The sequence below is a fragment of the Cetorhinus maximus genome, chromosome 12 (assembly GCF_964194155.1).
Source record: "Cetorhinus maximus chromosome 12, sCetMax3.hap1.1, whole genome shotgun sequence".
Lineage (NCBI taxonomy): Eukaryota > Metazoa > Chordata > Chondrichthyes > Lamniformes > Cetorhinidae > Cetorhinus > Cetorhinus maximus.
This window is the reverse complement of record NC_135890.1, coordinates 122691103-122711271: the sequence shown is the minus strand read 5'-3', so window position 1 is coordinate 122711271 and position 20169 is coordinate 122691103. Positions and strand designations below refer to the sequence as shown.

The following is a 20169-nucleotide window of genomic DNA, read 5'->3' as shown; positions in this document are numbered from 1 at the left end:
CCCTCCAAGCCTGCGCCGATCATATTGCCCGTCAACTAAAACATTTTGCACTTCTGGGGTCCGTATCCCTCTATTCCCATCCTATTCATGTATTTTTCAAGCTGCCTCTTAAACACCACTATCATACCTGCTTCCACCACCTCCTCTGGCAGCGAATTCCAGACACTCACTACCCTCTGCGTAAAATACTCGCCCCGCACATCTCCTCTATAGTTTTCTCCTCTCGCCTTAAATCTATGTCCCCTAGTAATTGACTCTTCCACCCTGGGAAAAAGCTTCTGACTATCTACTCTGTCCATGCCACTCATCATTTTGTAAACTTCCATCAAGTCACCCCTCAAACCCCGTGGCTCTATTGAGAACAATCCGAGTTTCTCCAACCTCTCCTCATAGCTAATAACCTTCAGACCAGGCAGCATCCTGGTAAACCTCCTCTACACCCTCTCCAATGCCTCCATATCCTTCTGGTAATGTGGTGACCAGAATTGCACGCAATATTCCAAGTGTGGCCTAACCAAGGTTCTATACAGCTGCAGCATGACTTCCTAGCTTTTATACTCAATACCCCTGCCAATGAAGGCAAGCATGCCATATGCCTTCCTGACTACCTTATCCACCTGCGTTGCCACTTTCAGTGACCTGTGGACCTGTACACCCAGATCCCTCTGCCCATCAATGCACTTAAGGGTTCTGCCATTTACTGTATAATTCCTGCCTGTATTAGACCTTCCAAAATGCATTACCTCGCATTTGTCCGGATTAAACTCCATCTGCCATTTCTCCGCCCAAGTCTCCAACCGATCTATATCCCGTTGTATCCTTTGACAATCCTCTTCACTATCTGCAACTCCTCCAAACTTAGTTTTGTCTGCAAACTTACTAATTAGCCCAGTTACATTTTCCTCCAAATCACTTATGTATACTACAAACAGCAAAGGTCCCAGCACTGATCTCTGCAGAACTCTACTAGTCACAGCTCTCCATTCAGAAAAGCACCCTTCCACTGCTACCCTCTGTCTCTATGACCAAGCCAATTCTGTATCCATCTTGCCAGCTCACCTCTGATCCCGTGCGACTTTACCTTCTGTACCAGTCTGTCATGAGGGACCTTGTCAAAGGCCTTACTGAAATCCATGTATATAACATCCACTGCCCTTCCATCGTCGATCATCTTTGTCACTTCCTCAAAAAACTCGATCAAGTTAGTGAGACACAACCTCCCCTTCACAAAACCATGCTGCCTCTCACTAATACGCCCATTTGCTTCCAAATGGTAGTAAATCCTGTCACGAAGAATCTTCTCCAATAATTTCCCTACCACTGACGTAAGGCTCACCGGCCTGTAATTTCCTGGATTATCCCTGCTACCCTTCTTAAACAATGGAACAACATTGGCCATTCTCCAGTCCTCTGGGACCTCACCCGTAGCCAGTGAGGATACAAAGATTTCTGTAAAGGCCCCAGCAATCTCCTCCCTTGCCTCCCTCAGTACTCTGGGGTAGATCCCATCTGGCCCTGGGGACTTATCCACCTTAATATTCTTCAAGACGCCTAACACCTCCTATTTTTTGATCTCAACATGATCCAGGCTATCGACACACTCTTCCGTAGACAAATCAAGTCAGACCTCTGGAATAATGAGCTTGTGAATGCAATAAAGGAGTATGGTGGATGGGTGGACACCATAGAGAGTGAAGGTCAAGAGCACAATGAACAACAGTGAGGCTGAACTAACAGGCACAGGAATCAAAATATTGTTTAGCATGTTTGGCAAAGATACACCAGAGCACAACCTGTCTACCTTGCTCAGACCTGCAGACAAAACTAGTGTAGAGGCCAGGACAATCTTAAATCAGTACACAATGAGTTTCCCCCCCTCCCCCCCACAAGATTATCAATGCTGCAATTTCAGATGCAAAAATAATAAACCTCAATTTTTGATTCTGTGCATGTTCACTCATCTCGGGTGGAGGCTCATGTCTGCAAACTGATGAAACTTCACATTTCCTTGCAGAATCGATGTCAACGTGCTACATAAACATCACAGTGATTCAACATGCCCATCAATGAAATGGATGGAATCATGTGAATTTGTTGGTTACCTGTGTTACTGTCCCATCAGCAGCAATTAGCAAAAGAAGAGAAATCTCATTTATTTTATTACACATCAACAAAAATTATTCAGGGAGCTCAGGATGATGTAACTGTGCCGTGTCGCAGACACCTGATCAACATTCAGTGGAAATTCTTTCGCTAGAGGAGAATTGGAAAATTGGTACTGAGGTAGGTAGGAGGCATTTTAGATAGGGTAACTGGACAGGTCCTGAGTACAAGCTGCACACAATGTAAATTTGCATGAGAAATTGTGTTAACATTAAAAAAAAGGAGAAATAAATTTCAACTAGTCAATCCTATATATGGGGAGATGGTGTAGTGGTAACGCCCCTGGACTAGTAATCCAGAGACCCAGGCTATTGCTCTGGGGACATGGGTTCAAATCCTACCACATAGTAGCTGGCGAAATTTGAATTCCATTAATAAATCTGGAATAGTAAGCCACTCAGTTCAAGGGCAATTAAGGATGGGCAGCAAATGCTGACCTTGCCAGCGACACCCACATCCCAAAGGAAAAAATGTAGACATGGAATGAAGACTATGTGCCTTTAGGTGGAGGGCAGGGGATAATTCGACCAGGGTGCACAGACCTCAAATTCTGCTTTGATTTTATAGATGCCTGTTATAGTTTTGCACACCCATGGGAACATGTTTATGCAAACAGGGCATGATTAAATGTTGATAAGGTGTGCAGAAAGACTCAAGAATTAATAGATTAGATAGGTTTCGATTCTTAAAAAATGCAAGTTAGTTTACATCGATGCTTAGGATAAAGCAGCGCTGAAAAAAAAACATCGATAGCAGCTACTTTTTAAAGAGAGACTTTTTTTTAGAAAGGATGGAGAAACAGAGAAAAGGCACTGAATCAAAAGGGGAACAGAATTGGATCAAAAAATTCAGTTTAAAAAATCTTCAATCTGGTCTTCTAACCTTTTATATGATCTCCATTTCGCTATCGCGCTGTTAAGTAAAATCTATATTTCCCCTAACATTTCAGAAGCAGACTTACACAATGCAGCACTGTGATAAACACAGCAATACCACATACTGGCAGGAGGGATAACTGCAAAGGGCTAGTGCTTTGCTGAATACCTTGGTTATGTCAGCAAACTTGACCCTAAGTTTCTGGTCATTTGTTATTTTAATTTACTCTCCAATGCTCTGGAACCATTTACCCCTCCTCTGAGCCCATCACTTGTTTTTCTCCTTGCCCAATTATCATCACTTTGTCAATGAATCACTCTTGCCCTCCACCCTATATCAAAAAAAACCCTTTTTTTTTGGTTCCACCCCCTGCCCACCTTTTCACGGTTTTGTATATATTTAAAGCTGCTCATCTTTAACGCCTCCTATTTGAGATGAAAGGTCATGGGCATGAAGCATTAACTCTCTCTCTCCACAGATTCTGCCTAACCTGCTGAGTACTTCTGACATTTTCTGTTTTTAGTGTTCAGTCATTTGCTAACTTTTGCATTGCATTGGACAAGCCTTCCTTGGCTGTCCAATTAATATGGAGGTGGTGGCATAATGGTATTGTCACTGTACTTCAGAGACCCAGGGTAATGCTCTGGGGACCCGGGTTCGAATCCCATCACGGCAGATGGTGAAATTTGAATTCAATAAAAAGATCTGGAACTAAAAGTTTGATGATGACCATGAAACCATTGTCGATTGTCGTAAATACCCAATGCCCTCTAGGGAAGGGAATCTGCCATCCTTACCTGGTCTGGCCTACATGTAACTTCAGACCCATAGCAATGTGGTTGGCTCTTAAATGCCCTCTGAAGGGCAATTAGAGATGCGCAATAAATGCTGGCCAGCCAGCGACACCCACATCCTGTAAACGAATAAAACAAAATCCTTCTGTGGTTCTTCAACAAAGACACGGGGCCTTGTACTTTGTATGGACAGTGAGTGCCTTTTGTTTTTATGGTCACCATCTGGTGATCCATCAAAATTACCGTTTAAAACAACATGTGATTCGTGCAAAGATATCTGATATGCCTTCACTCTGCAATGTCCAGGCAGCAGCCATTTCATATGTCACAACGTTCAGCTAATTGCAGAAACATGCACATTGTGGAAACAAAATGCAAGTCAGGAAACAGCTGGTTTACAAGGAGTTAATTTCTCACCCTGTATACATTCCCAAGGAGTTAATTTCTCACCCTGTATACATTCCCAAGGAGTTAATTTCTCACCCTGTATACATTCCCAAGGAGTTAATTTCTCACCCTGTATACATTCCCAAGGAGTTAATTTCTCACCCTGTATACATTCCCAAGTGCCATGTGCATCAAATGATCAATCCATTTGCTACTCCAAGACATGTACTGTGTGGGAATTCACTCACTTTACTAACTGTGGAAATAACTTTGGGATTGAACAATCAATTCTAAACGGACACCAGACATCAAAAACCCGTAAACGTTTGGACACGTCACCTGCTGTTCCACTAACATGGCCATGTCCACAAACATGTTGTGCAACTCTCGGATGCTTGCTTCCAGTTTGATGATGTCTTTGTGCCGTGACTCAATCTCATTAAGAGCTTGCCTGGTGATCTGAGTGTCTGATATGATCTGTAAAGAAATACATCAGGGAGCTGATTACTGCAATCTTTGCAGGTTCTAACTATTTGCTTCCTTCTGATGTTCATAAAGATTTAAAAGGTCATCAGGGTGTCCCTGCACCCCACTCTGAAGGGCAGTGAGGAAGCAAACATTCTGCTTCTTCCACCATTCAAACTGGGACACCCAGATAATTACCACAGATCAGAGGATGAGGACAAGGGAGGTTTTCGCATTTACGTAACATGATGTTTAAAAGCAATTTACAGCCAATAATGATGGTTAAATAATATTGAGGAAGGAATAGGAGCTTGAGTTGGCCATATGGCCCTTCGAGAATACTCTGCCATTTAAAAAGATGGATGATAGCAGGGTAGGAAATAGGAGTAGGCCATTCTCAAGGGCAATTAGGGATGGGCAACAAATGCTGGCCTAGCCAGCAAGGCCCACATTTCTTGAATGAATTTTTAAAAATTCAGCCCCTCGAGGCTGCTCTGTCAGGTGATGACTGGTCTTCCAACTCAACACCATTTCCCACACTATCCCAGTTCTCTTCATGTCTTTACTATGTAGAAATCTATCGATCTCTGTCATGAACACACTCAATGACTGAGCCTCCACAGCCTTCAGGGGTAGAGGATTTCAAAAATTCACCACCCTGAGTGAGGAAATTCCTCCTCATCTCAGTCCTAAATGGTCAGCCCCATATTTTGAGACTAGCTCCAGTTCTAGACTTTTCAGCCAGAGGAAACATCCTCTCAGCATCTAACCTGTTAAGCCCCTTCAGAATTTTATATGCTTCAAATTTTATTAATGTACAGCATAGAAACACACCATTGGCCAAATGGGTCTGTGCTGCAGTCTATGCTTCACAGAAGCTTTCACCCACTCTTTACACCTAACCCTGTCAGCGTATCCTTCAATTCCTTTCTCCCTCATGTATTTATCTAGTTTCCCCTTAAATGTATCTATACTATTCACATCAACCACTCCGTGATAGCACGTTCCACATTCTCACCATTCTCTGGGAAAAGAATTTTCCCTGAATTCCCCATTGAATTTATTAGTGATTATCTTATATTTATGGCTTCTGGTTCCAGACTTGACAACAAATAGAAACAGCTACCCTACCAAGCCCTTCAAGGCCTCTATCAGAGGTTTGAGAGAAGAGAGCCTCAGCTTGTTTAATCTTGTCGGAGAGTTATAATCACTTAGTTCTGCTATCATCCTTGTAAATCTTTTCTTGTACCTTCTCTGGCGCATCCATATCCTTTTTATAATATGGAGAGTAGAACTATGCAAAGTACTCCACATGCAGCCTACCCAAGGTTCAACACAAGCTCAACGTATCCGTTATACTTTTCAATTCTATCCCTCTAGAAATGAACCCCAGTGCTTTGTTTGCTTTTATACGGTTTTATTAACCCACTATTAGTTTTAGTGATTTGTAATATGTACCCCCAGATCCTTCTGCCCATCCTAGGCATTTATTTCCCAAGGAGTATGTGGCTTCCTTTTTCACCCTATCAAAGGCTGGGCAATGGATGTTACTCAGGAAACTGGGAGAACTTCCCTCTTCTTCCTGCATTGCCATGTGAGGGTGGACAGAGCTTTGGCTTCATGTTCCATCTGAAAGACCGATAGCGCTTCTTCAGGGCTGCCTTGGAGTGCTGGCTAGGTATTGGACACAAGTCTCTGGTGTGGGACTTGAACTCAATGACATTCTGATTCAGAGGTGAGAGTTCTATCACTGAGCCACAGTGGGGGGTGGGGATGGAGAGAGAGAGACAGAGGGGAAATTATGTCTTTAGACTCCGATCTCATTGCTCCACGGCAATGTGTCGGAACAACACACATTCATATTTTTAAACCGTGCTTTCTATAAACTGTTGAAGTAATAGAAATTAAATCAGACAAATCCCATTATAAAAACAGAAAATGCTTGGAAACATTCAGCAGATCGGGAAGCTACTGTGGAAAGAGAAACAGAGTTAATGTTTCAGGGCAATGGCCCTTTGTCTGTTCGAATTGAAATGTTAACTCACTCTCTACACATGCTGCCTCCTGACCTGATAAGTACTTCCAGCATTTTCTGTTCTTACTTTAGATTTCCAGCGTCTGCAGTATTTTGATCCGGAAAGTTCCATGTTTGCTTACATCAGACGTGAAAATGGATGGGTTGCCACTTTCCAGCATCTCTTCCAGTTCATCGTCAGTGGTTGTCTTCCCAGCTGTCAAAGGGAAGTAGACACAATTAACTCACATTTCCAATCCACTGTAATTCAATTCTTCAGCCTGAATCTGCAGGTTACAAAGTGACATAAATGGACTTTAAAAAAACACATTAGTAAGGAATATCAAATCTAAATCTGAAGCAGATTCCCCCACCTTTTTGGGTGCCTTGATCATCTTTCAAAACAATGATGAACATGCTTTAAATCAGCACAGCAAGCATGAAGCTCATTCACTACAGAAGCCCAAAATGGACAACTCTGTTAAATCAGTTACGATGAGGCACTCAGTGCAGGTGTCTGAAGGGAAAGTTACTTTTGGACCCACTCTGTTACATCTGGCTTTTTAAAATCCCACTGCCATTGCCCTTTGGGTGTTAGTTATAGTAAATGTTTGATGTTCTGCTGTTGCTGTTTTCAGCTCTCGATCCATCTTCTTTTGCTTTACTTGTCCCGTTGCCAACCTCCTTTTGCCTCACATCATCCATTTTGTCATTTTTCTCTCCTGCCTTCCATCCTATCACAGACCTTCTGTGTTTTCTTTCTTCCTCTGATTTTTCATTGACTTTTCCCTGTCTCCATACCTGTGTAAAACTCTTAAATCTCTTCCACACATGCTGCCTGACTGGCAGAGTGTTTCCAAAATTGTGTGTATTTATTTTGGATTTCCAGATTTTGTTCAAATTATCTACAGGTCTCAGTTGTGCACCAGCCCACAATCTATTGCAAATGACAGGTCTAGATGAGGAAGACAAAGATCGGACAAAGGCTAGGGGCAACAGATTTAAAGCTTTGGGTAAAAGATGCAGGAGGGAACGCGAGGAAGAACTTTTGTTATTCAGCAAATGGTAATGGCCTGGAACTCATTGTCTCTGCTTCTACCTTCACAGACAATGATTTCAAATGGAAATTGGATGGGCATTTGAGGAAAATAAACTTGCAGGGTTATGGGGATAGAATGGGGGAATGGGACTGACTGAGTTGTTCCACAGAGGGCCAGTATTGACTCAACGGATTGAATGGCGTCTCTCTGTGTCACTATGACACAATGAAACCTTAAGACTTAACTCACTTAACTTTAGATCTGCAAAGCTGAGACACTACATGGGGTTAAGTTACACCCTCAACATTTGGGGCTAAATGTGCACAGAGAAATAGGGAGAAGCCAATCAAACCACTGAACAAAGTCTGGACCATACTGTTCTGACAACAGCTGGCATTAACTGCTGCGCAAACCAAATCCCAGAGGGAAACTTGACTTATGGGCCACAGCTTTTTTTTAATTCTAATAAAGAGATGACATACCAATCTCAGCTGTTAAGAGGTCAGTAATACTTTTGGGTTTTTAAAAATTAAAAGTTTTATTAATGAAAAAAAAGACAACTTAAGCACACAAGGTTACAGTTACACAATTAAGGTTAGCCCTACAAAACATTCCCCCAAAACACTCAACTTGGTCAGACCCACAAGTAAACACTTTCCAGGCAGCAAACCCTGATAGATATTGAAATATGGAATCCAGTAATATCACGCAAGGCAGACTCCTGTAGCTTCAATAAAGGTGTACCACATGACCTGTACCCTCTTCCACTTTGCTATGGAACTCACTTCAGGATCAAACTGCTTGCTGCAGACCAAAACTTCTCAACAACTCAAATAGCTCCAGCTATCTCCAGCTTAATGGGCTCCACAGCTATCCAACTCTAAAGCTTAAAAAAATAGCTATCCACAGTAACGCTAATATTTTCCCCTTTCATCTCAATCCCAACATTCTCACACCCCTTTGAAACTCAAACCCTTCCAAATACAAGGTATTTCATGGTTCCATCTTGTCTTTGCTTTTGGGTCAATAAAAATATAATACTCCCGCTATTTACCTGTGGACTCCTGCAAGGTGCAAACATTTTCCTTTCACCTCCGACTCCCCTTTGAAATTCAAACCACTTCCCAACTTATCCAAAAATGCAAATGTTGGATCTAACCTATTTACTTGTATCTCAAACTGAACCCCTTTAACCTTTTCATGTTTCCAAAAACCAGACACCCCGACTCCCATCAACCTCTAGCCCAGCTTAATTAAATCTCTCACACGCAGCCTGCTTTACAGAATAGCACAATATTCTCCAACATGTTAAAAAAAGGCATCCATTCTTCACAACGCTTAATTCTAGATAGTACTCATTGTCAAAGTTCCCACAAAGATAGATCATCACTGCTCTTTCAGCAGAATCTGAAAACGTTGCATAGTTTGACCAGGATTTGATTAGGGAGTAGTGCTGACTGGAGGACAAACCACACAAAACCAAATTAGAAAACAACACTCACAGTTGACCACTTGACGTAATGACATTGTTCAGACTCAAAACTAACACAAGATTCCCCAGATTAAACAACAACTTGTATTTATATAGATAAAAACAAAAAGCTACTGCGGATGCTGGAAATCCAAAACAAAAACAGAATTACCAGGAAAAACTCAGCAGGTCTGGCAGCATCGGCGGAGAAGAAAAGAGTCGACGTTTCGAGTCCTCATGACCCTTCAAAACCTTGAACCCTTGAAGGGTCATGAGGACTCAAAACAGCAACTATTTTCTTCTCCGTCGATGCTGCCAGACCTGCTGAGTTTTTCCAGGTAATTCTGTTTTTGTTTTGGATTTATATAGCATGTTTAAAGTAATAAAATGTCCCAAAGTGCTTCACAGGAACATTATTAAACAAATGGACACCGAGCCCCATAAGGAGACATTAGGGCAGGTGACAAAAAGCTTGGTCAAAGAGATAGGTTTTAAAGATATTGCCTGGGGCCAGGCCATGGAGGAATTTGATGAAAATTTTAAAACCAAGGCATTATTTAGCCAGGAGCCAGTGTAGATCAGCAAACATAGGGTAGTTTGATGTGAGTTAGACACAGGCAGTGGAACTTTGATAACTTCAGGCTTTGGAGGATGAGAGAGGCTGGCCAGGAATGTGTTGGAATAGTCAAATCTGAAGGTAACAAAGGCATGGATGAGGATTTCAGCAGATGAACTGAGACAGTGTCAGAGTCAGGTGATGTTGGCGAAGTGGGTATTGTGGTACTCATGACAGCTGTAGAGTTGAAAGTTCAACTCAGGGTCAAATATGACACCAAACTGCAAACAGTTTGGTTCAACCTCAGTTACCAGGGAAAGGAAGAGAGTTGGTGGTGGGGGAAACAGAGTTTGCGGCCAAGTAATATCTGATCGATTAAAACAGCTGAGAGGAAAAACAAACAAAAGCAATTTAACACAAGGAATTCCCTTTAAAACCATTTCCACTACATTTAATCCAAAACCCGAAGAATTTCTGTTTTGCTTGTAATATATTTTAATAGCTCAAGGGGCAGGAAGGAAATGGGAGGCGAAAATATTTTGTAACTGACAGTTGGATAGGCCGCCCGGGTTATCGAAAACCTGACTTCACACATTCCACATCAGATGAGATCAGTAGCTGTGCACAATGAGTTAGGAATTATTTCAATAAACATCGATTGTTGATGCGAATGCTTAATTGTTTCATTCTCTCTCAAGTGCAGTTTGTTAAAGGATTTCAGAATTCCACATTAAATACCCACAGTCCGACAACAGGCACACATCAGTGGATTCGGAATGTGTGGAAGCTAACTCCCCTGTTGGAGCTCATGAATGAGTCCGTGGTGCAAGCTAGGTGGGTGCAATAAAAAACACAACTTATTCACAGACAAATAAATGCAGAAACAATATTACGCTCATAAATATGTTAGGCGTAAAGGTTATGTGAATAATCTCTCCCTGGCTCTAATCTCCTCCAGCTCCACAACCTTCCCGGATAACTGCACTTCCATGAATTGCCTTGGGACTTCTTTTCACTATGTCAGTGGTAGAAGGGACCTCACTCACCGAGTCATTCAGACAGACAACACCTCTGACAGTGCAGCACTCCTTCAGCACTGCTCTGGAGAGTCAGCCTCAAGTCACTGGGGTGGGGCACAAGCTTCTGGTTTAAGAGCCGAGAGGAATACCTACTGAGCCACAGCTGACACATTTACTAAGCCAAGTTCCAAACAGCGAAAAACCAACGTGGGGGATTACTGAAATTAACTAGCATCCAACATTTGTTCTCCAATATTACAAACAATTCTCCCTGCACTAGTAATCTGTCAAAAGCAAGAGCAACAGGATGCTTTAGCACTCAAAGGTTGGGCCATCCTTCTCTTCACCCAATTCCATATTGTAATATTTTAACCATTTATTTAGCCCATGTGATGATAGCCTGCATTTTTATTGCTAGGGTCAATGCAAGCTGCACCAATGCAATGTTGCATTTATCCAACATATTCACAGAATCATAAAAAATACTACAGCACAGAGGGCGGCCATTCAGCACGCATCAATTTTTCAAAAAGCAATCCAGCTAGTCCCACTGCCCTCCATCCTGTCCCCATATCCCTGCAGTTCTTGGAGATTCTTTCTCCTTTTGAAGGCCAATATCGAATCACTTCCCTTTCAGGCAGTGAATTCCAAATCCTAACCATACATAGCATTAAAAAGTTTTTCATGACATCTCTGGTTATTCTGCCAATCACCTTAAATCTGTGCACTCTGGTTACTGGCCTTCCAGCCATTGGAAACAGATTCTCTATCTAAACTCTGATTTTGAACTCCTCTTCGCCTTCTCTGCTCTATGGAGCACAACCTGTTTCTCCCATCTATCCAACTAACTATAATCCTTCATCCCTGGAACCATTCTCAAGACAATTGGAATATAATGTGAATAAGTGTAAAGTTATCCACTTTGGTAGGAAAAAACAGAAAGACAGAATATTTCTTGAGTGGTGAGAGATTGGGAAGTGTTGGTGTCCGAAGGGGCCTGGGTGTCCTTGTTCATGAGACACTAAAAGCCAGCATGCAGGTGTAACACTCAATTAGGAAGACATGGTATGTTGGTCTTTATTGCAACGGGATTTGAGTACAGGAGTAAGGAGGTCTTGCTGCAATTGTATAGAGCCTTGGTGAGACTGGATCTGAAGTATTGTGTACAGTATTGGTCTCCTTATCTAAGGAATTACGTACTTGCCATAGAGGGAGTGCAACAGAGCTTCAGCAGATTAATCCCTGGGATGGCGGGATTGTTTTATGAGGAGAGATTGAGGAAACTCATTTCGAAGAATAAGAGGTGATCTCATTGAAGTTTACAGAATTCTTACAGGGTGTGACAGGGTGGATGTAGATAGGATGTTTCCCCTGGCTGGTGAGCCTAGAACCAGGGAACACAGTCTCAGAATAAGGGACAGGCCATTTAAGACTGAGATGAGGAGGAATTTTTTCACTCAGAGGGTGGTGAATCTTTGGAATTCTCTGCCCCAGAGGGCTGTGGAAGCTCAATCACTGAGCATGTTCAAGACAGAAATCAACAGGTTTCTGGGTACTAACGACATCAGGGGATATGGGGATAGCAGGGGAAGGTGGAGTTGAGGTAGATGATCAGCCATGATCTAATTGGGTGATGGAGCAGGCTCAACAGGCTGAATGGCCTACTCCTATCCTTATGTTCCTATGTTAGTGAATTTTTGAGTTATCTTGTATTTGGCAACTGAAGAGCTTCAGGACAGCCTTTCCATTTGAACTTTGTGATGTACTGTACCGCAATTCCTTCGAGTAGGAAACTACTGGCTGCAGGTTATTCTAAGACCTTCAAAGGGTGAAACAAGCTATATCAGCTTATCACATCCGGTATTTCATGGAAATGTTCATCCTACAGCACAAAGGGAAACAATGCACACCCTGGGGCTTTAAAAATAATCTCTGGCAGAGCCAGGGATTTTTAAAAAACTGTCTGATTCTCTTCTTAAAAAGTCAGGAAGAATGTTCCATTCTAGTGTGAGAACACAGATCTCATTGCCTTCCAAAGGCAACTCAGACTTCGAATTGTTGGTGATTATTTGTGAAGGTTACAGTTAAAACTGCAGGAAACAGCTACACATAACTGTGACGCTTTTCCAGTTACACCTTTTTCCACAATATCTAATCGTACAATATAATGTCAAAACAGGGAATATTGTGAAGTAATGTTTCTGGGAACTGGTATCAAATTTTAAACAAAATCATAAGATTGTTACTAGCCTCTTACTTTAGGCATTTATCAAACAATCCTTACAACCAAGTTTGAAACCACTCCTAATTAATAAGCATTTTATGAAACATAGGAAACCTAAAAATAGCAGGCTGCCATTCAGCCCCTCAAGTCTGCTCCATTCAGTCAAATCCTGGCTGATGTGAATCTTAACTCAGTCTACTCACCTTGGTTCCATAACCATGATACCCTTACCCAACAAAATCCTATTGACCTCTATCTTCAAACTTCACGTTGAACACCCACAACTTTTTGGGAAAGAGTTCCAGATTTCCACTGGCGTGTGTGAAGAATGGCTTATCTCCACTTTTCAATGGCCAAGCTCGAATTTTAATGTTATACCCACTTCTGGACTTCCCCATCAGAAGGGATCACTTCTCTCTGCCCTACTGAATCTCATCATTCTTTTAAACACCTCAGTCAGATCATTCCCCAACCTTCTAACCTCAAGGGAATCTTGTTTTGACGAGTAGATTAGCTTCCTGAAATGCTAACGCTCTCGCTCTCCAACAGGTGCTGCCTGATCGAAGAATTTCCAGCATTTTCTATTTATATTTTGAGGGTATGCAAGCGTTGTCTACGTAACCTGCCCACACAATTTAATCCTTTTATCCCCATTATCATTCTGTTGAAGCTGTGCTGTACTCCCCTTTCCAAAGCCAATAATACCTTTCATGAGATGCCATGCCCAGAAATGAATGTATTACAATGGTAGATTTACAGGAGAACAGGAGGCTCAAATGGAGTATAAACACCAGCACGGACTAGTTGGGCTAAACGGCCGGTTAGTGTTGGATATCCTATGTAAGCTTATGACACTGGTTGGGCTTCTGATTAAGGATCTGTATAAACAGAGCATAACTTCCACATTTTTGAATTCCAACATCACACAAAAGTTTCATCAAACATGAGGCTCAGGTTTTACTTACTCTCAGTTCCATTGGTTGTCATATTAAATAAAGTTATCATATTTAAGAGGTGATTCAGAAAACCAAGGTCTCATGTAGGTCTATGGTTTGTACTGACACATTATCAACGCAAAGAGATAAGCAGATATCTCATTAAGATTCACTCACTGATCTCAAGCTGCCGCTGAATTCGTCCTTTGCTGCGCTCTCTGAATAAGATTTGAATCTCGTTGTATTCGGTCATAACATTTGCAAATTTTCGGGACAGAGTCGAATGCTGAAATTTAAAGAGGAGGAAAATGCTTTATTGGAAGCAAAGAAATGGGCTTCAGGCCAACTCTTACTCATGGTCTGTGTCAATACAGATACCATTGAATGATAAAAATGATAAATGATTAGCATGAAAAAATTGAAACTGATGTGAGTGATTTAAACTTTATATAAGATTCCTGAATCTCCACACAAACATTAAATCTTGGGCATACTTGGCTCCTGTCCAGTCACCACATATGGTATAATTATGACACACTAAATTACATTGTAGAAAATGTTTTCAAAACCTGCATAACTGATTATTTTCCAGTTGATTGCAATAACATGTGGATTCATGTGTACATGTGAGTAAGCTTGCTTTTTTTTTTATTAAAAGAGACTGAAAAATGTTTAGAACATTCCAGACTGCTTTAATGCAGATTCTGGTGGTGGCCCTAAACCCACGGAAACTACACGGGGAACAGTTTTCTTTCCTGAAACATCCTGCCTGGATTGACAGGTGTTCAATATGGATCTTGTTCAACTTTGCCTCCCAAATCTCCACCACTTTACCAATTAATTAACATCTCACCCCTCCATCAGGGGGACAACACACGTCTGTCACAAGGTAACAAATCATGCATACTTCAAAAAAGTTAACCTGAATATATATATATATATATATATATAATATATCTATATATATCTATATATATCTATATCTATATATATATCTTGCAGCATATGGAATATTGTGTTAGTCACAATGAGCTGTAGTCTATACTTTTAGTAACTACAATTGCAGTTGATTAGAAGTTGCAACTTCTGTTGAGAACCTCCCATTATCAAATACTCTTCATCTTCCCATTTACCTGATGCAGCACCCCATAGTTATTAGACTGTTGTAATATTCTTGCCTCTGGTCTTTCAATATCATCTTAATGGTCACCATACTAGTCCCATACCAGTTTGTTGTGTGTGGACACAGGAGTGGGACAGCTGGCTATTTGACTGTAGATGCATCACAGGCACACCTAATTCCCATGTAAGCCAATTGCCCTATATAGTCTGATACCTGACTGATTTCCCTCTTTGCATTCCCAGAGACAGTGAGACAACTGCAGGAGCTCAGCTCAAGAAGAGCCAACTCTGTACTGAGGTGGAATCAGAAATACATGTTATACAGTCACAGATTCTGAGCTGATAGATTCATTTGCAGTCACACACTAACAGGTTTGCACTAGAAAGGGCAGCAAGTCCAAGCTTCTTACTAAACTATACTTCAGTTTGAAATATCTTCACAAACATGTACCGTGGAGACGGTTGCAAACGAAGTGCTACACAAAACTGCACCTCAATAAAGTGACTTGCCCAAGTCTTAATATTCAACAAACAGTAATTCCTTCAATGTCCAAATGAATTACTGGCTTGAATGTCCAAATTCCTGCCCCTTTCATACAAATAAATGAAAAAGCATCATTTTACAGGTTCCTAAGACACGAGGAAGAACATGAGTTTGGTACTGTACCTGCGTTTTGCGTATTCTTAAATCTACTGAACCTTGGTTCTCATCCTCTTCATTAATGCTTTGTTCTATAACTACAATTAAAATAAAAGGCCAGGATCATTGTTTAGCATCAAGCAAAATAAGAACAAGCAATGTCCAAGGTTCAAGTTAAGGTACAGTTTGACAGCAAGAGTTAGGCACAACAGCAGCAAATCATTCTTTAAGAATAGAGCTAGAATAGCCAAGACTGACAGAGTCCCAAGAGTCTCAGTGGGCTCAATATATCAATATGTCCAAAGCTGCAATCAACAGAGCCAGAGTGTTGAGCTGCCGCACCAGAAGAGTAGAATCCAATTCAATTAAGTCATGCTAGAATCATCCAGCACTCTGGGCAGACCAGACCTTGAATACAGTGACCAGTTCTGGTCACTAAGGGTTCAGGGGGAGACTCGTTGGAGGCAGTGCAGAGACAAACCATGAGGTTAATCTCTAGTCTCAGAGGTCTCAGCGATGAGGAAAGATTGGATTAATTTTGGGTTCTTCAATCTTAACAGGAGATATCGGATAGGATTGTTAATAGTACAGAAAAACTAAAACCGTGGGTGGGGCATTCCAGAATGTTTCTTTAACATGTGTAATATGCAGCTTGTGGGACAGGGAAATGTAGGTTCAAATTAGTAAAAGGCAAATTTAGGACTGAGATCAGGAATTTGATCTTCTCACAAAGGTGATCAAAATGGAGGATTTTAAAGGCATAAAGTTGAACATTCAGGATTAATATTAAAATTAAATAAACTCAGTAAAATATGACCAACTGGATTAATAAACAAATTAAAATACAAGAAGAAAAATGACTTAATAAATCCAGAAGAAAGAAAGAGGAAAGACCTAACTGGTCTGAACAAAAGGTAGAAATAATTTAAAATAGGATACTCTGGGGGCTAGAGACCTAGAAAAAGCACATAGCAGTGGAGGCTAAAACTGTGAAAATCCTCTCAGTACACCAGTGAGAGGGCAGTCAGAGAAAAGGTGAAATTTGTAAGTTGCAAGTTGCAAACAGAATAAGATGGAGGGTGAGCTGAAAGTATTTAATATTCTCTATCAATCACAAGGGAAGATATGTATAACATACATTAAAGCTATATCTGTTTTGGGAATGTAACAGAAATGCAAGGTGCTAGGTAGGCTAAAAGATGAAAACAGTCACTAGGGTCAAATACTCAGTTCAGAGTGGTCAAAAAACTACAGCGTAGATTTGCACAGCACTGAGTTTTATAAAGTGACTCTGGCTGCTGGGGATAAGAAACAGGCTAACGAGGGCCGCATTCAAAAAGGGGGAGAAGGAGTCACAGCTAACAGACCCATTATAACCTCCATGCAAAGTAATGGAACTCATCATCAGGAGTCAACCTGAGAGTTATCTGAATAATGACATGGTAAATAGTAGCCAACATGGGTTCAAGAGGGAGAGAGCACAGCTGAACAATCTCTTTGATGAAGTAATATCCCTCAATGAACTATGGAAATGCCTACAATAGCACATACGTATATCAACTTCCAAAGGGTTTTTGACAAAAGTTCATGAAAGGTCCTTTGGACAAACTCAAAGCCATGGGGATTCAGGATTAGAGACAGACTCATCTTCCTCATCCCTAATTAACTTTTGATCTGGGAATCAGCTTATGACAATGTCTTAACTATGAATAAGGTTTCAACCTGTTAGCATGATTGAAGACAACAGCTTTTCAGAAAACAACATTAAGGACAATTAAAATTACAAAAAAACAAAACTTACTACAATGCCAAATATCAAATGATCTATTGCAATGAGAGACAGACAGACATATTTAATTTATAAACTTTCCTTTAGGATGCAAAAATGCCATTATCAAGATAAGTGCTGGTCAGGATATATCACTCTGGTCAAATATAGGGGGAAAGAGAGAGTGACTCTCATCCCTGTTCCTTCTATGCCTGCAAGAGTCAGGGTGTACCCAACGACCCTGGAGTGCCAGCAGTTAGGATATGCCCAGTCTGTTTGAAGTAGACTAGTCTTTCAGTGGAGTCTCAGGTATGTTATTTCTTTCTTCAGTTTGCGGAAAGGGGGGTGAGGGGGGGGCAGGGGTGGTGGAAAAGGAGGAAAACAAACCTTTTTTCCTCTTTGTCATTGTACTGGGTGTACATCTGGGGAGAGTATAAACACAATGTCAGCCCTTAAAGATGTAGGGAATTAAGGTCTGTATCCATGTCCACCCACCCTAGCCAAATTTCACTTGGGAGAGACTGTGTATAGATTAGTGCAAGATGATGTTATATATTATAGAGTCATACAGCACAGAAAGAGGCCGTTCTGTCCATAACGTTTCTGCGGCTCTTTGGTAGAGTTACCCAGTGGATCTTACTACCCGGCTCCTTCCCCACAGCCCTGCAACTTTTTTTTTTCATTTTCAATTATTTATCCAAGTCTCTTTTGAAAGTTATTGAATCTGCTTCCACCAACCTTTCATATTATAACAACCTGCTATGTTTAAAAAAAATTTTCCTTGTAACCCCTTTGGTTTTCACAAATCATTTTAAGTATGTGCCCTCTGGTAAAATCTCCCATTGACCCATCTGAAAACACTTACTCTTTAGCTTATTTCGGACCCAGTTTGCATTTCTCTTGATTGCGAGTGTCAATCCTTCCAGTTCTTCTTTGGTTTCTTTTTAAAGAGAAAAAAAATTTTGAATAATCTTTCAAACTTCTAAAAGGAGTATTGGAATCAAAATGTTAAGCAGCCATTTCAATTTTGATGCAGTGAAAGACAAAAATTCTCAGTAATGCATTGTCTGCCTTTAATTGTATTTTCAATATATCTCTAGCACATTAAAGACATGCATTTATATAGTGCCTTTAACCATAGAACCATAGAACACTACAGCACAGAAAACAGGCCATTCGGCCCTTCTAGTCTGTGCCAAAATATTATTCCGCTAGTCCCATTGACCTGCACCTAGTCCATAACCCTCCAGACCTCTCCCATCCATGTATCTATTAACAGCCTCAGTATCCCAAAACACTATACAGCAAGTCCTTGTTTAATGTTGTTTTGCTTTAACAGGTTAAGTTAATGGGGCCTAAAATCTCATTGAGCAGCCCAAGATTAGTTTTCCACGACCTGATTGGCAATATTTTCGAGCAGCCTCGCTCAGTGCCCGGCCCTCAGGCTTGCAGCCTGCTCCCCTCCCAGACCTCTCCCCATGCCCGTCCCAACATCTCACTGAACCGCCCGCTCCCCGACTCACCCTCTCACAGCTTCCCGCTCCTGAACCTGCGTTCCCGGTCTAGATCCAGGTGTGATCCGGTGCTGGAGCTCCGGGGTTGTGAGAGTGGAGGTCTCAATGGTTCGGGAGTGCCAAGCGGGGGCTGTTGTATTGCATGGCGTTTTTTTTTAAGATGACTTGAAGCTGCTACCCCTGCCTCATTGCTCATCTCTAGGTGCAAAAACTTTTTTTTTTAAATCATGGATTATAACAGCCCCATCTCTAGCACTTCTGCACTGTCAAGAGCCTCACTTTCAGACCCTCGGAGCTCTGGCTTCAGATCAGATCTGGATCTTGAACAGGAGAGGAGTCAGGGGGTGGGAGGTTCAGTGAGAGGGTGGGTCGGGCACAGGGAGAGCGTTGGGGGACGGGGAAGCATCTGCAGTGACCAGGAGGATCACTGAACAGGCGGGCTCAGGAAGCAGGGTTGGTGGCAAGCAGAAGGAGTTGTAAGTAGAAAGATAAATTTTAAAGTATAAAAGAAAAATGTATTTTTTTTTTAAAGAAGTTATTTCATTTACCAACGTAGGAATTTAGCAAAGTATTTCAACTTACAGGGTATAACGTTTATTTTTTTTCTGGTAAGGAAGGTCCTACAGAACCCTACTCCAGTTTTAACACTGATTCCTATGAGAACTTACTTTTCACTTAAAGTCATGGAGGAATGCAGCCACAACTTTAAGTGAGGACTTACTGTGTAATCAATTAAACAATTCGGAGGCGTAGTCACTGTTCTAATACTAGCAACCATGGCAGGCAATTTGCACAAAGCGAGTTCTCTCAAACAGGATTGAGATGACGACCAGATAACGTCAGGGATGCTGTAAGTAGAAAACATCCTTGTCGAAGTAAATAAGCGGTCACCCATTTAAGACAGAGGTGAAGAGAAATGTTTTTCTGAGGGTAGTGAGCCTTTGGGGTTCTCTTCCTCAAAAGGTGATGGAAGCAGAGTCTTTGAAAATTTTTAAGGCAGAGGTAGATAGATTCTTGATTAGCAAGAAGGTGAAAGGTTATCGGAGGGGGGAGGCAGGAATGTGGAGTCGAGGTTACAATCAGATAAGCCATAATCTTATTGAAACACGGATCAGGCTCCAGGGGCTGAGTGGCCTACTCCTGCTCCCAATTAGTAATAATCTTTTTATTTAAAAGTGATG

At 41.4% G+C, this 20169-nt stretch overlaps 1 protein-coding gene across 2 annotated transcripts in view; it reads right to left on the bottom strand.

Moving 5' to 3' along the window:
• The window catches only part of LOC144687935 (syntaxin-2-like), a 60496-nt gene that overhangs the window by 6755 nt on the left and 33572 nt on the right, over positions 1-20169 (bottom strand). For both annotated transcript variants that reach the window (XM_078554568.1, XM_078554570.1), the window contains exons 4-8: positions 18340-18414; positions 15734-15804; positions 14122-14230; positions 6843-6916; positions 4560-4697 (exon numbers count right to left, since the gene is read on the bottom strand). In XM_078554568.1, coding sequence (XP_078410694.1) covers positions 4560-4697; positions 6843-6916; positions 14122-14230; positions 15734-15804; positions 18340-18414 — 467 coding nt within the window. The remainder of the gene's footprint in view (positions 1-4559; positions 4698-6842; positions 6917-14121; positions 14231-15733; positions 15805-18339; positions 18415-20169) is intronic.